Source organism: Octodon degus, unplaced genomic scaffold, assembly GCF_000260255.1.
Source record: "Octodon degus isolate 3935 unplaced genomic scaffold, OctDeg1.0 scaffold00031, whole genome shotgun sequence".
NCBI lineage: Eukaryota > Metazoa > Chordata > Mammalia > Rodentia > Octodontidae > Octodon > Octodon degus.
Window position 1 is genome coordinate 16,271,937 of NW_004524607.1, and position 11,663 is coordinate 16,283,599.

The window sequence follows — 11,663 nt, forward strand, 5'->3', positions numbered from 1 at the left end:
GGCCACACACACACACACACACACACACACACAAATAAATTTTTAAAAAATGAAAAAATAAAAAGTATTAACAAAATGTACTTTATTAAAAACTGTGTTTTGGAGCTGGGTATGGTAGCACACTCTTCTAATCCCAGCATCCTGGGAGGTTAAGGCAAGAGGATCAAGAGTTAGAGCTCAGCTTGGGCAATTTAGCAAGACCCTATCTAAAAACAAAGAAGGGCTGGGATGTAGTTCAGTGTTAAGGCCCTTGATTCAGTTCCCAGAACTGAAAAAGAAAAGAAAAGGATATTGGAAAAAAGTAAATGCCTGTTTGTATTTTATCCATATTACCTATTGAAAATGAGAAAGTGAGTATGGATTTGTATTTGTGGCAGCCCCATCCCCCAGGCTGTCAGTGTCCTGTGCTGGAACAAACCATGGCCCAGGACCATTACCTCTGCCCGTAGGCCATTGGCACTGAAGCAGGGCACGCAGTGGTGAAAAGAGAGAGAAAGAAAAAATGCTTTGTGAACAGGGATGATTGCCAATGTACTCAGGTACAGGGTATTGTAACTTATTTGCTGCTTTTTTTTCCAAAGGTTATATAATTTTTGTTTATGGGCAAATAATTTATGAAAAAATGTTGAACATCACTGGTCATTTGAAAGATGAAAATTAAAACAACATTGAGATTCCATCTCACCCCAGAAAGAATGGTTATCATCAAGAAATCAACCATTGACTAATGGTGGTGAGGCTGTGGGGAAAAAGGAACCCTTCTCCACTGTTGGTAGGGTGCAGACTGGTACAACCACTGTGGAAGTCAGTGTGGAGATGCCTCAGAAGAGTAAAACTACTATTTTCCGTCTTAGTATCTTCTCAAAAGAATTAAAAGCATCATACCACATCGATATTTGCATACCCATGTTTTACAGCACAGTTCATAGTAGCCAAATCTTTGAAACAGGCCAAAGGAAAAGAAGGAACAAGGGGGAAAAAAAAACAACAAGAAAAGAAGGAAAAAATGAAACAAAGCTTTTGTAAATAAGGAGAACAAGAGGGATTGAGGGGAGAAGAATGAGAATAAAAGAAGATGCATCAGGTGCAGATTCCCTATGATGAATGTGATCATTATATATATATATATATATATATATATATATATATAAAATGTATCAGTAAAATACAAACAAATTAAAATTTAAATGGAAAAATTTGGGGGTTTTTATGCACAGATATACCCAGGATTTAGTTCTAGGGAGAGTAACGGAAAAAGTAGGGGTTCAGGGATGGGGTGGAGGCTTGAAATGTACTTCATACCCACTTGATCTGTTTGACCTTTTATCTGTATAAAATCGATGATTTTTTTAAATAAAATCTTAAATTTTAAAATAATGTACTAGGACAAAGCTTAGGCAAGTGCAGGGACCAATGTTTGATCCCCAGCCAGTCCCACCCCTGGACACACCGGCACCAAGACTGGGCATGGTGGTGCACACCTGTAATCCCAGTGCTGGGGAGGCTGAAAACAGGAGGATCACTACAAGTCCGAGCTGCATAGTGAGGCCCTTTGCCGAATACATAAAAATAAATGCATAAATAAATAAAATAACATACTAGTAAATTTTATTCTTGGCACAAGCATAGCTTCCATTATTTCTTTTGTTTCACTAGTCAAGTCTCAGTAATTAACCTGTCATTTTGGTAGAAAGACAGTGTATATTTAGCTTTTTAAAAAAATATTGATTGATTGATTGCAGTACTGGGAATTGAATCCAGGTCCTTTACACTGAGCTACATCCCCCCTATTTTGAGACCTAGTCTTGCTGTTACCCAAGCCAAGCTCAAATTTGTGGTCTTCATGCCTCAGCCTCCCACAGTGTTGGTATTACAGGCACTGGAGAACTGATTGTTGTGTGTGTGTGTGTGTGTGTGTGTCTGTCTATACCCTTTATTCCACAGATACAGAGTGGGTATGATTTTAGCTAATTACATAATAAAATTTGTGCCAAAAGATGAGGCCAGATGATGCCTATTTTAAAATGTGACTGTATGCCAGTAATTCAGATAGAAGGCTTTTAAAAAAAAATTAAAGGCTATTTCTTTACCATGGTGTTCATTAGGTCTTAATTTTTTTTCAATAATTGCTTTTGTTTTAATTATAGGGCGTTTTTAATTTAGATTACTGTTTATCATAGCTTTTTTCCTGAAGGGAAATAAAGTTTTATGCCAAGAATGAAAGCACCTAGGCTTCATCTGATACTCAGATCTGTTTTATAAATCCAATAAAAATGTCACGAGGCACTGCACATGAGTGAACAGGAGCCTGGCCAGTCTGTGAGAGGAGCCACTGCTGAAGTCATCTTCCATTTACTGTGGAGCTGGAGGAGGAGTAGAAGGGTCTGGAGAACGCCAGCATGATCCTCAGGATAAAGATAAAATTGGAAGAGGGTGTATAGCAGTTCTGTGATGACCCGGCGCTTGATTCAGCCAGCAGTAGTGTTTTGATCTTATAAGAGAGCAGCAGCTCAGTGTGAGTTCTCCAAGCAGGACTTCATGGACGGCATGACAGAATTAGGATATAGCAGTGGCCATTGCCTACTGGGACTTCGTGCTTATGGAAGATTTAAATTCTTAGACTAATGAAATAAATTTTTGTTGCAACATCATAAATACCCAATACTAAAAATAGTTGGGATCTTCTTTTAGACTTAGTACAATGATTGCAGATGACGTGTCTATGACTAAGAAGGACCATGGCCTGTTCTCATTGATGACTTTGTGGAATTTTCATGCCTTCAAATTGCTAGGCAAAAAGTGTAACAACAGTGTGACACAAAAGGAACATTTTAAAATGTACAAAAAATGTACATAGTTTGTACAATAAATGCAACAGAAAATTCCACAATTTCTGCTAGGTGAACTGAACTGAAGATTGACCCTTACTATTCAAGCTGAGGGTGGAGAAAACACTTTAAGGCTACGTCTTGGACTGTATTATATTTCATTCTTCTTTTGGTGATTTGGGCTTGTTGTTTGGTCTGGTCTGCTCCAAACATTTATAATTCTAAAAATTATAGATTTGATCTTAATATCTGTGGACCATCCTGGTTTATTCTCCTGAAGCTTTGTGGTGATCATTCTGAGGTTTACATTCTTGCACAAAGCCATAATGCTGTTTTTGTCAGAAAACAGTTGGACACAAAAATTAAAACATAACAAACATTGCAAACAATTAGTAAAAACTTAAATACATGCTTTGGGCTAGTTGCAAAGGCTATACAACTGATAACCACTTCCAGTGAGAGTGATCTGTTTAAGTGTAGCAAATCTGGAATTGTTTGATTGATTGATTGATTGATTGATTGATTGATTTGGCACAGGGCCTCACTATACAGCTCAGACTCAGTGATCCTCCTGTCTCAGTCTCCCCAGTGCTGGGATTATAGGTGTGTGCCACCATGCCTGGTTTTGGTAGCTGCCAGGGTGCCTCTAGGGTTCTGGGGCTGGCACAGCATGCAGTATTGGGGATCAAATCCAGGTCCTTGCATTTGCCTGGCAGGCATTTAGACCACTGAGCTATTTCCCCAGCCTGCAAATCCAGACTTGTGTTCTGGTTTGAGAGAATTTCTTTTCCTGGAACATGACATGTATTGTTGGTGCAAGTAGAGTATCTGATGAAAGAAATGTCAAAACAACCATTGTGAAAACTTTCTAGGATAACTTGGTGCCTACTTGAAAAATATATTGTTTTAGACTCTCAGTTCCAAAAAGATTTCACAGAATTAGTCTGTACTTCCTTTACCCAGTGGTCCTACAGGGAGTTTTTATTTAACAAGTGACCATGCTACATTAGATTCTACTCTTGACTACATTATGCACCACCACATAATTGGATTTCATTATGCTTTTGAAATTCTTATATGCCACCAGGTATGGTGATGCATGCTCATAATCCTAGCACTCACGAGACTAAAGCAGGAAGACTCCTGAGTTTGAGGCCAGCCTAGGCTACAAAGTGAGTTCAAGGCAGCCTAATCTTCATAGTGAGACCATGTTCCAAAAAGAAAAAAAAAAAAAAATGCTTATATGGCCATCCCATAAGTTTAAGTATTTAATTTGCTTTAATGCTTTGTGTTACCATCTTCAAGTGACCTCACCATCAGAATTGTTCATTTCCAGGCTAGTATAGCTCAGTGGTAGAGTATGTATGTAGGCGCTAGACTTAGTCTCCAGAACCAGAATAACAAATTTCACTTCCCCAGAGTGAGGACCATGGGACAAGAGCTTGAGTCATGCAGACTTAGATTATATTTTAGAAAGTACCTATTAAGCTCTCTGGGCTTCATTTCCTCTTATGTGGGTGTATGTACGCATAGTACTTAGGTCTAAGCCCAGGGCCTTCACACTGAGCTACATCCCCAACCTTTTTTTCATTTTTGAGACAGCGTCTGGCAGAGTTACTAGTTGCCCAGGCTGAGCTTGAGCTTGTGTGATTGTCCTGCGTCAGCCTTCCAGAGTGTTGGCATTATAGGCATTGTCTCTGCTACCCTCCAGCTTCAGTTCCTCATTTATAAAATGGGGTGGTGACTAACCCAGCATTCAGTACGTAGGTACTTACTTGGTCTCAGGAGTGATCCAGCCTGGACAGTGGTCATCTAGCCGGAAGCCAGGAGTGGTTTTTATCCTTAGTGAGTCTCAGCAGCTTCTGAGAGTCTGAGGCCTCTGTTATGTTTCCTGTCCTTCACTTTGTCACTGGCTCTCACGCTTGAGTACTGGCCACCAAGTGCAAGCAGGCAGAGTCAGAGGGAGGTGGGTACCACACAGAGCTTGTACTAGCAACTTGTTTTGTGGAAAGGGGGCCACTTCATGTCCCAACGAGGGGAGTAAGCCATTGATTATTTTCTGTTTCAGGAACTATTTGTAACCCTGGACCACGGAAGTCTATGTCTAAGCTTCTTTACTTCCGCCTTGCACTTTTTCTGCCAGAGATGGTCTGGGCATCACTGGGAGCCGCCTGGGTAGCAGATGGTGTCCAGTGTGACAGGACAGTTGTGAATGGCATCATTGCAACCGTCATTGTCAGGTGAGGTCTTCTAGTGTCTTCTCATCACAAATGCATTGCAGTGTAGGTGGACTCACATCTCTGAGGAATGCAACAGAGAGGCTCCTCACATAGGTAGAATTGGACCTTACTGACTCACTTGTGACAATTTAGACACATTTGTTTAGGTATGGTAAATAATTCATCTTCCATTTTCCATTTGTTGATGTTTTTTCTTTCTTCCTGGGTTCTTAATTTCTTGCATTTTTTTTTTTTTTTTTTTTTCTCCAAAGAAGGAAGAAAACCAAAGATTGAAGCAAGGGCAGAAAGAAGCTAAAGATAAGATGAGAAGAAATGGGGTATTGTGTATCATGGCAGGCATTAGTTCTCTAATAAGGCTTTTTATCATGAGGATTTTACATTTTCTGGGATAAAAATCATAGCAATGATCTAATTCCATCCCTTAGAGTTATGAATAAGGAGACTGAAGCCCATGCTGTTGCCAGCTTTCCTGAGCTACTCGGTGAGAGCACAGAATTGCCTCGTGGAGGTGTCTTCCTCGCAGCATAGCATCCAGGCGCTCATAGGCCTTATGCATGTGGGCAAATCTAGAAATACTTAGAGATACAGACAAAAGAATGTCCTATCAGAATGTCCCCTAATCTGGGCATTCTTTTAACTTTAACAGAATAATCCTGTGGCACTGAGGAGGAAGGGCCTGGGTGTCAGGGTTAGGGTTTCCCATGCTGTTTCATGTTTCTTTTGTGTCCCTCATTTTTTGTAGGGCATGGGTTGACTATGAAGAAGTTTCTAAAAGAAATAGTCTGCTCATTTCAGTCAGATTCTGGGAGATCTGTCTTCCTGGGTCCTCAGTAGAGACACAGAACTGAATATGAAGGAGGCACCTCAGGCTCTGCATGGGGTGGTAGAGCCCCCAGTCACAAGCCCTTTCCCCTCTCTCTTGCAGTTGGATCATCATCGCTGCCACTGTTTTCACCATTATCATTGTCTTTGACCCACTGGGGGGGAAAACGGTTCCCTATACTTCTGCTGGTCCTGGTCACCTGGATAGTCATGAATCGAGCCAGTTACTTGATGGCCTCAAGACAGCGGCTATAAGCGTGTGGGAAACGAGAATGAAGTTGTTGTGCTGTTGCGTGGGGAAAGACGATCACACTCGAATTGCTTTTTCGAGTACGGCAGAGCTTTTCTCAACCTACTTTTCAGTAAGCTGAAGGGATCTGATTTGGTCTCTTTCTGTTTCCGTGAATGCCTCTTATGTGAAAATAAGCACTTTGACTGCATTTGGAGCCAGTCCCCCTCACCATATAAGTGGCTTTTGAGAATCCAGAACCCCTGGGTGTGAGGTTGAGGACCAATACTGTCAGGGATGAGCACCTTGGGGGCAGTTAACATCAAGGGCTATACTTTTCCAGAGCCCATCTTGACACTTAGGTATACCTTTTCATTGACACTTGTTCATTACACTCCCTTTTTAAAGAAATTGAATAGTCTAACCTATACATTTGGGGACTAGCATGTGTTCACACACATATACTATACCTCTTCTGTTGATGCAGCAGATGCGGTGTATAGGCAGTGTCATGCTACACGATAGAAATGGTAGCCTTTTCAGCCAGGAATGGTGATGCATTGTTGTAATCCCAGCAACTCTGGGAGACTGTGGCACGAGGAATGACAGTTTGAGCCCAGTTTGGGTGACTCAGTGAGACCTTGTCTCAAAATTTAAAAATTTTAAAAAGAGCCAGGGATATAGCTCAGTAGAAATCCTGACACAGTGCTGGCCCTCCTCCCAGGTGCCAGCCCCACCCCCAGGATACGCTGAGAGGGTACCTGAGACTGGGCATGGTGGTATGCGCCTGTAATCCCAGTGCTTGGGAGGCTGAAAGCAGGAGGATCACTATGAGTCTGATCTGTGTAGTAATACCTTGTGGACCCTGTTCTTAATACATAAAAAAAAAAAAGAAAGAAAGAAATCCTGACTTACTATAATGTAAAAGTATATTGTCATTCTAGAACAATTTCTTTCTTTTCCTTTTTTTTTTTTTTTTTTTTTTTTTTTTTTTTTTTTTTGTTTTGCGGAACCGGGGATTGAACTCAGGCCCTCTCCCTTGCCAGGGAAGTGCTTATTCCACTGAGCCATCTCCCCAGCCCTAGAGCATTTTCTTGAGCAATTTGAGAATACTTGTTTTCATTCAAATCAACTATTATTTTTTTGCTTTTCGTGTGATGATCTCTGATAAACCACTGTTATTTTCCACATTAATACCGGGGAAGGGGAAATGGTTCTGATAGTCTGCACCCCTTCCTGTCAATTTCTTGGTTCCCTGTAGTGTCTGACTCTGGAATGTTCTGGGCCAGCCCCACTGCTTGACTCCACAGAAGCAGCCTCCACATCGGGATAAGAGAAGTGTGTCCCCTAAATCTGAAAGGTCTAATTTAGCCTGGTGTGAGGAAAAAGAAAAGCTGGCTATTCTCAGATTATTTTATTTATTTATTTATTTATTTATTTATTATTTATTTATTTAGAGACAGGGTCTTGTTACGTAGTTTAGGCTGGCCTTGAACTCATATGTAGCCCAGGCTGCCCTCAGACTTGTATTGATCCTCCCACCTCAGCCTCCTAAACGGTGGGATTATAGGTATATACTATCACACCCAGCTCAGAGATGTCTTAATCTAGATCATAGGCCCAATGGTCGGTACTTGGACCTTTCTTGTGAGCTAGAAGTACCTTTTGTAATAGAGGATTTCTGACTAGTCCCCGTGTATCCTGAAGGAAAAGGTAAGGTCAGGCCCCAGAACACTGAATGTTGCTTTATATCTTCAGGTTTGAAGCATTTGCTATACCCAGGGACATGTTCAATCTCATAAATCACTGTTGTAGACTGTTTCAATAAATCATTAGAGCACCTTGAGATCAGAGTATGAACTTGAGCTGAAATTGTACATTACTAAAAATATGGATGATTTACTCATTTATTTTCCACTTTTCCAAAAGATTTGGAGTATATTAGAAATAGTTAATTTACTTGAAGTGGAATTTTGAAATAGGGACCCACCTAGTAGATTTGTATGAAGGTAAGATATAAGAAAATACTGAGCTGAAGGAGAAGGAGACTTGTGAGGACAATGCTTTTACAGCTGCCTTTATACACATAAATGCTCTTGGTGTATCTGGACATGCACCTAGGAACTGTTACGCTGAATCTTAAAGCATTCCTGGGCCTGTTTCATGCCAAGCCATTGCACTTTTCCATGCAGGACACAGATCTGGTGCCCAGTGACATTGCAGCAGGCCTGGCCCTTCTCCATCAGCAGCAGGACAATATCAGCAGCAGGCAGGAACCAGAGGAGGTGATCAGCCACTCCCCAGGGAACCCCCAGGTAATCCCAGATTTCTCTTGGATTGTATGGTTTTGATGCTTACACCTGTGTTGATCTTTAAAAATAGACAACTTACCACAAGCGATTTGAGTAGCAGTTGGGCCACGATCTGTTTGTGGTCTCTGGCACACCTGTCAGATGAGGTAGGTCCTCAGAGCCTGGAGTGCAGGTAGATAGAACCTATTCCTGGCCAGATCACCGTGCATCATATTTCAAACCCTTCTGCTTTAGGAAATTCACTGCTGGGTTCTACATACCAGGGAAATTCCTTGTAAGATGGAACCTCAGGCACCCTGTGTGTTTCCTTTTCTTCTCTGAGTCTGGGGAGCTTCACAGGATGCTAAATTTCCTCCTATAGATTTTTATGTTTTCAAAAGAAAATTGCACACAGGATCCATTTATTTCTTTGTTTGCTAAAGCAGCAAATTCTTGCCACATGCCTGTGTTGCAATGTGGAAATGTGCTAATGCTTGTGGTCGGAAGCATCTCCTCAGCAGGAGTCAGCAAAGCTGCAGAAGACCAGGGTGGTGGCACATAACCTCTGATCCCAGCACGCTGGGAGGCTGAGGCAGGAAGATCATAAGTTGGATCCAGCTTGGGCAACTTAGTGAGATCATGTCTCAAAATGAAGACTACAGGAGAGCGAGGGATGTACCTCAGTGGAAAAGCCCTGGGTTTAGTCCTCAGTGCAAAAAAAAAAAAAAGAATCACTGGAGTCTTGTTGCTGCTGGCATCTTGTCCCTGCATTCCTGGAGGAATCCTCTCAAGTCTGTGTTGAAGGAACCTGTTTTCCTAGCAGAAATCCTGTGAGAACTCCAGTCAACAAGAAAAGCAAAAGAATCAGGAATTGGAGGTCAGGCTTAAGATCTTAGCGTGTTCATCTTCCCCATAACGAGTTCCCTTAAATAAAAAGCTATTTTTTTTTCTTCTTTCAGGAAGCTGAACTGGATGCAGAATTAGAAAATTGCCATCATTATATGCAGTTTGCAGCAGCTGCTTATGGGTGGCCTCTCTACATTTATAGAAACCCCTTTACTGGGCTGTGCAAGATTGGTGGTGATTGGTAGGTTGGCACTGGGTGAGGCCTCCATGTCCACATTGCTCTTTTTAAATAATTCTATTTAAAAAATATTTCAAAAGCTTGCAAGAACAGAACAGAGATGTCCAACCTAAGTCCTTTATCTGAGTCCCCAGTTCTGACTCATTTTGTCACATGTGCTGCATCACACACTCTGTAGACACATTTTCCCCCAAAGGATTTAAGATTGACTCCTTGCTTCTTTATTTCTAATTACTTCAGTCTAGATTTTTAAAGAATGACATTCTTTAATGTAACTCCAGTAAAATTGTCAAACACAAGAATTTTTCCATTAATCTTTAATTTGTTTCTATTTTTGGCAACACTAGAGCCCAAACCCAGGGGTACCCCTACCACTGAACTACATCCCCAGCCCCTTTCATTTTTTTATTTTGAGACAGGTCTCACTAAATTACCTAGGCAGGACTTGAATATGTGATCCTCCTTCCTCAGCTTCCCAAACTTCTGAGGTTATAGGTGTGGACCACTGGGCCTGGCACCTTCAACTAATTTGTAATTTATGTTCAGATTCTTCAGTAATGTCCTTTTTAGCAAGTTTTCCTTGTTTCCTTGACCCAGGATTATGCTTTCCATTTAGTTGTCCCATCTCCTTAATCTCCTTTGATTTAGAGTTCTTCAGTATTAACATTCTGAAGGAGTCAGTTCAGGCATTTTGTAGATGAGTCTTCCCTCTGCTCTCTCTGAAGATTTCCTAGGGGTTGGATCCAGGTGTTGAGCTTGTGGTAGGAGCTGCTTGGAGGAGCTGTGTCCTTCCTAGTACATCCCATCAGGAGCATGATGCTAAGTTGTCCTACTCCTGGCACTGTTAACGTGTCACTTGGCTGAGGTGGCAACAGCAGGTTCTTTCACAGAGCCAAGTCCTTCCTTCCCCTTATAATAAAAGATTCTCTTGGGAGAAGTCCTCCATGACCACTTACATATATGGTCCTCTCCACTGTCACCCAGTCCTGTGTCATGTGAATCCATTATTATTAGATTAGTTACAAAAAAATTTTTTTTTCAAATTCACTGTATCTTCTGCATTAGTTATCATTCTGCTTTAAAGCAGAGTTTTCCCTTCCCTACTACCTTTTTTACCAATATGGCTAGATAGGTTCTGACCTTATTTAATATTTATATTACTGTTCTTTTGTTGTTGTTTTGTTTTTTTTTGAGACAGGATCTCATTATGTAGTCCAGGCTTGCCTCGAACTCATGCTCATCCTCCTGCCTCAGCCTGCTGGGATTACGTTATTGTTCATTTTATAATGAATATAGTATTTGGTGCTCAGAGTGCCCCAGAGTTGGCCTCGCACCTAGCACTAGGGGCCTTTTTCTGTGTACCTATTACTTTCTGAGCACTTCCTGGGTTTTATTCCCCCTTTGTTTTTGGAGACAGTGTCTCACTATGTAGCCCAGGCTGGCCTTGAACTCACTGCAATCCTCCTATCTCAGCTTCCTGAGTACTGGGATTACAGGGGTGCATCGCCACTCCCAGCCCACTTTCTGAGTTAAAATTCTTTTTCGTGGGGGATGGGGGGATTAAAACACTTTCACTATGTGGTTCAGGTTGGCCTTGAACTCACTATGTAGCCTAGGCCAGCCTTAAATTCATAGCGATTCTTCTTCCTTATGCTTCCAAGTGCTGGAATTACTACAGGCATGGGCTACCACACCTAGCCTGCCCTGAGATTCTGCAGCCTCATCTCATGATTTCCCTAGACACAATTTGTAGGGCTCCTTTTCCTCTTGTTTGAACTGCGCTAATTAGAAACCAAGAACTATGAGCCAGGTATGGGTATTATTCCTGGAGTGTTACTGCTTCTTAGCCTTTTCAGTGAACAGAGTTGGGTTGGGTAAGAGCAATTCATGCGATTCAGTCCAAAATATATTTATTCAAAAAATCACTAGGTTGCTTGGGGACAGTGCTGTACACCTGTGATCTAAGCTCCTTGGAAAGTCAAGTTTGGTGGAGAGTGAGCTTGAGCTCAACCTATGCGATGAGACCTCATCTCAAAAAAAAAAAGGGGGGGCTGGTGAGATGGCTCAGTGGTATAAAGCACCTACTTAGAACAAGCTTAGCAAAGCACAGGGATCGCGGTTCAATCCCCCAGCACCACATGCCAGCCAGCCCTGCTCCCTGGTGGGCTG

At 41.7% G+C, this 11,663-nt stretch overlaps 1 protein-coding gene across 2 annotated transcripts in view; it reads left to right on the forward strand.

The window, feature by feature from the left end:
• Daglb (diacylglycerol lipase beta) overlaps nt 1–11,663 on the forward strand; it is a 33,722-nt gene that overhangs the window by 7,648 nt on the left and 14,411 nt on the right. For both annotated transcript variants that reach the window (XM_004629622.2, XM_023713514.1), the window contains exons 3-6: nt 4,897–5,068; nt 5,994–6,252; nt 8,312–8,434; nt 9,370–9,497. In XM_004629622.2, the coding sequence (XP_004629679.1) occupies nt 4,897–5,068; nt 5,994–6,252; nt 8,312–8,434; nt 9,370–9,497 (682 nt within the window). The remainder of the gene's footprint in view (nt 1–4,896; nt 5,069–5,993; nt 6,253–8,311; nt 8,435–9,369; nt 9,498–11,663) is intronic.